Consider the following 4,774-nt stretch of genomic DNA (forward strand, 5'->3'; position numbering starts at 1 on the left):
GGTTGGGATTTGGTGGCAGACTTCTTTCACATGACCCTCCATTCCACATCCTTCACACTTACTCCGAGGGTTCTTACGTCCTGGCAAAATGCCCACTCATTCCGCAGTTTCCACAGCGACTTCCATTTACTCCTACTCTCCTTCCACTCTGGCAGTCTCTCACTCGATGCCCTATCTTTCTACAGCCGAAACACTTCAACTCTTTCGCTTGTGGGCAATCCCTCATTACATGCCCTCTTTTCCACAGCCGAAACACTCGCCATTGGCCTTACTTCCCACATTCACTTGCACATTATTTCTTCCTCTCTCTATCTGGTCTTTCTTGCATTCTTCCAGGAAAGCTCGCATCACACTTAACTCCTCACTCACCAAAGCATCTTTATATGTCCTTCCATTCACTATCTCCGTCCCAGCATACATTTTCTTTACTTCATCCTCATTTACTCTCATGTCTTCTAAGATCTCCAAAACATCCTCCCAGTCCAAACGTTTTCCTGACCACCGCTTTCGATCTTTCTCTTTCTCATTTAATATGACCCTAATCCTCTCAGGGATAGTGGCCAAGAACTTCCGGATGAGGTGCTTGTTTTCCTCAATTCCCTCCTCTCCATACTTTCTTCTGGCCAACGCTTCCAATCTATGAGCATATAAGCCCACTTCTTCTCCAGGCTTCATCTTGGCCTCCTCGAACCTGTCATCTTTCTTGTATACCACACTTCCTTTCATTCTCTTCATCTGTTTGATCACTCTAGCTTTCACGGACTCATACCCAGGTTCACCCTCACACATACTCCTATAACACATCTTCAGCCGCCCATCCAAAAACTCTCCCAGCTGCTTCATCCACACATTTTCATTCTCTCCATACTTTTGCCTACAATACCTTTCATAATCGTCAAAAAACTCATTCACATCCCTTCCCTTCCCGAGATTAAACTTTTCTATGCGGGGAACCTCCCTCAGGAACATTGTTTTGGCCTCTTTCTCTTCCACCTCACTTAAACCTTCACTACTACTACTGCTACTAGCACTTTCATTCTTCTTCAATTCCTCTTTCCTCACACCTCTCCCTTTTCGTGTTCTCTTCTTGTTTCCTGTTATGTTCTTACCTTTCTCTTCCTCATCACTTTCACTCACCTCACTCTTACTGTCCTCTACCATGGCAAGTATTCCCTTACTCTTACTTGACAACTCCTTTCCTTTCTTAGGGAATTTCTCCTTTGCACCTTTTACCTCATCGTTCTCACTTCCCTTCCCAATGTCAAGCCCACTCTTAGCCATTCCAGCCATCTTCTTCTCCATTGCCTCCAGTCTTGCGACCAATTTACTTTCCCTTACCTGGACTTTCTCTTCTATCGCCTCCATTCTTGTAACCAGTCTACTTTCCCTTGCCTGGGCTTCCTCTAGCTTATCCTGCAGGCTGATCATCATGCACGTCAGCCTATCCAACCTTGCTCCCCTTCACCTGACCCAACACCTTCCAAACCTGCTCCCTCTGCCATCTCCAATTATGCACCCCACTCTTACTTTACTATCAAAGAGCTCCACGTTGGGAGCCAAATTATTATGTAGGGGCTTTTTATAGTACACAGTTGGGGCAGTATGATGGGAACAAATTTAGAGGTTACAAAATAAAACCTCTGCTTTCCTTAACCTACTTTATTTCCTTAAATATTACAATGACCAAAAAACTTGATATGATCACTATAGTTCATCAAACCTTATTCTACTCAGTCTTAATCCTATAGTTTCCCCGCCATTCTATCAAAAGAACCTTAACCTAAAGAACTGCAACTTAAGCTATTTCAGTCTTAATATTACCCTAAACCTAATTTTTAACCTAAATCTACAACGTTCCACACCAACTATGGTCTCTATCACGTCTTCTTCCAGTTGGGAGTTAACTTGCTCAACATCAGTCAGTTGTGGATTTCGTCGCACTTTCCTTGTAGCAAATGTGTCGAGATCAGCACCTTTAAGGTTATACAGTCATGTATGGAGGAACAGGAAGAAAAAAAAAACAGCCTGATCAAATATTTGTCTCTTTCCTGTGGTCTGGCAGCTTCACGCTCTCTATGTTAATTATCACTTCTCTGTCTTATCCTTTCTGCTATTTCAAAAAAACTCTACCACAGTAAGTGTCCTCTGTCTTCAATTTTATTTATTTGTTTTTTCTGTATGGTACCACCACACGGTAGGCAGCTGCTTACACCTTGGGTTGAAGGGGAGCAAGCCACACCACTCCGACACATTCAGCAAACTGCAAGTAAAAACAAAAAAACAAAAACAGACTTACCTAGTGTACTCCTTCTTGATATACAACAAAAAATCAAACAAAATAAAAACATCACAACAAACAAAACGGAACAATTAATTCATGCAAACGTCTTCCATAATACAAACCCAAATTTAACCTACCACACAGCTACACAATTTTCCTTTGACGAGAGAGTCGGAGGAAGTAAGGTTTTCGTCCACTTGAGGGTGTTGGTGTCAATGAACATTCTCGAGAACGGATGAATGGATGCGATTTAATTTGGTGATACTCGGGAATATATGACAGTGAAGCAGCTGGAAACCAAGGGTAACAGATGAGACAAAATGCAAAAAAAGTAATTAAATTGTAGGTCAAACTGATACTTTAATGAGCATTTTGTACCATCGGTGTTCACATGAAGAGATGGAAGGATGACTAAAGACCCTGGGGACATCTGTTGGAGTATTAGGCCGACTTTGTTCTGACATTTCTGGAGGGCGAGTTTACAAGCAATGTAATGATGACACGTTCAGTCTATTGAGGGGTGCTGGTGTATTGCCACTAAACCTCATTTTAAATACTTTGGAATTTTTCTTCGCTTGATTTAAATTCGATTCAACAATTAAAATAAAAGAGCAATGTTCAATATTTTCTTGTCTGACTTTCCTCTAGTCTCTGTAAAGTAAAATGAATGTAAATATAAAATATATATATATATATATATATATATATATATATATATATATATATATATATATATACAGTATATATATATATATATATATATATATATATATATATATATATATATATACATATATATATATATATATATATATATATATATATATATATATATATATATATATATATATATATATATATATATATACATATATATATATATATATATATATATATATATATATATATATATATATATATATATATATATATATATATATATATATATATTTATATATACATATATATATATATATATATATATATATATATATATATATATATATATATATATATATATATATATATATATATATATATATATATATATATATATATATATATATATATATATATATATATATATATATATATATATATTATTGCTTCAAGCTCTGTGTATGCATAAAGATTAATGTTCACCTTGATCCCTCTTCCCTAAGGGTAGATTCTTTCAGGTTTCAGCAAAGCTATTGAAGTTGTTAGCCCCATAGTCTCTTTCTTCGCATTAGCTAGTGCTGGTACCCGTTCAATGGTGATATAAAATTGTTCATGTTGCTGACTGATGGATGTGCATAAAATTATGCATTTAAGTGTATATTCGATTGTGTATAAAAACGACCCCGACACTCCCAGATGGTTTACCTAATATTTCATATATGTAAAAAAAAAATTAACTCTTGAAAAGACATTTGTATTTTTGCTCCTATTTTCTCCTTCATATTGTAAATCTAGCTCTTGGTTTTTCTTTTCCTTTTATCGGTTTGCTAGATGTATGTTTTAACCTATTTGTCAATGTTTTACAGAAAATCGGACTTTGTCATTTAGGGCAAGGACAATCTTATTACCAAGGATTTCCAACATTTTTCTTCTCCTAATTGAACCCATCTCTATCTTCATTGCACTTTTTCTGAAAAGAGACGTTGCAAGGCCTCTGTTGCAACGTAAAACTGGACGATTTATCTTCATGACTTTCATGGTCTGTGCCTTGGGAAATCCGAGTTTCTTACGATCATGTCTTCAACCTCGAGTGATTAGGAATCCTCCGAGATTCCAATAGTATTAGGATTTCGTGTCACTTCTGAAGGAAAATAGCTCTGGCTTTATTGCAGTTTGTCTCGAATTTTTTTTTTTAGAGGGATGCTTGAATTCATGTTCGAGTTGTATGTTGTAATGTCTTCTGTAAAATGTTTAGATTTCTCCTGGGCTTTTCAAGATGATGTTGCAATGTAAAACTTGACTCATTTCACTAAATGTAAGAATATTGGATATTGTTTGGCGTTAAGAGTAGGATATGTAAATTTTACATCACAAAATTTAAACTATAGGTATATGGAAAATGGTGAAATAAACATTAAAGATTAATATTTTTATCGTAAAATTAAGGTATTTGAAGACTTTGATTATAACAAAGATACTAGACGGTACTACTTCACGGAAAGAAGCGTAAAAAATGTCCGGGTGCGATTATATTCTTATGGACTTCTGTACCAATCTTTCAAGTATGTGTTAACTTATGTATAAATTTAGATTTATTACATATCAATATTGTTAAGCATATTTTTCTCTCAGATCTATGGGCCGCCGGGAAACAAGATGAAAATTCAATGCTATCAGCTGCGAGTATTTACCATCCATCCAAGGATAAGTATAGGAAGGGAAGATAGGTTGAACGAAACAGGCTTAATGAAGCTAAGAGAAATTCAAAAGCTTTACGGTAAAGAGAAGAAAATAATTACCGAAACGTGGAGTGGGTGAATTAACCGGTTCATT

General features: G+C 35.9%; 1 protein-coding gene across 1 annotated transcript; it reads right to left on the minus strand.

Annotated features, from left to right (window-relative positions):
- Positions 1 to 225: 225 nt before the first annotated feature.
- Positions 226 to 1,428, minus strand: LOC136843349 (uncharacterized). The gene has a single exon (XM_067111652.1). The coding sequence runs from the start codon at positions 1,426 to 1,428 to the stop codon at positions 226 to 228; it is 1,203 nt and encodes a 400-aa protein (XP_066967753.1).
- Positions 1,429 to 4,774: the final 3,346 nt, after the last annotated feature.

This window comes from Macrobrachium rosenbergii, chromosome 2, assembly GCF_040412425.1.
Source record: "Macrobrachium rosenbergii isolate ZJJX-2024 chromosome 2, ASM4041242v1, whole genome shotgun sequence".
Lineage (NCBI taxonomy): Eukaryota > Metazoa > Arthropoda > Malacostraca > Decapoda > Palaemonidae > Macrobrachium > Macrobrachium rosenbergii.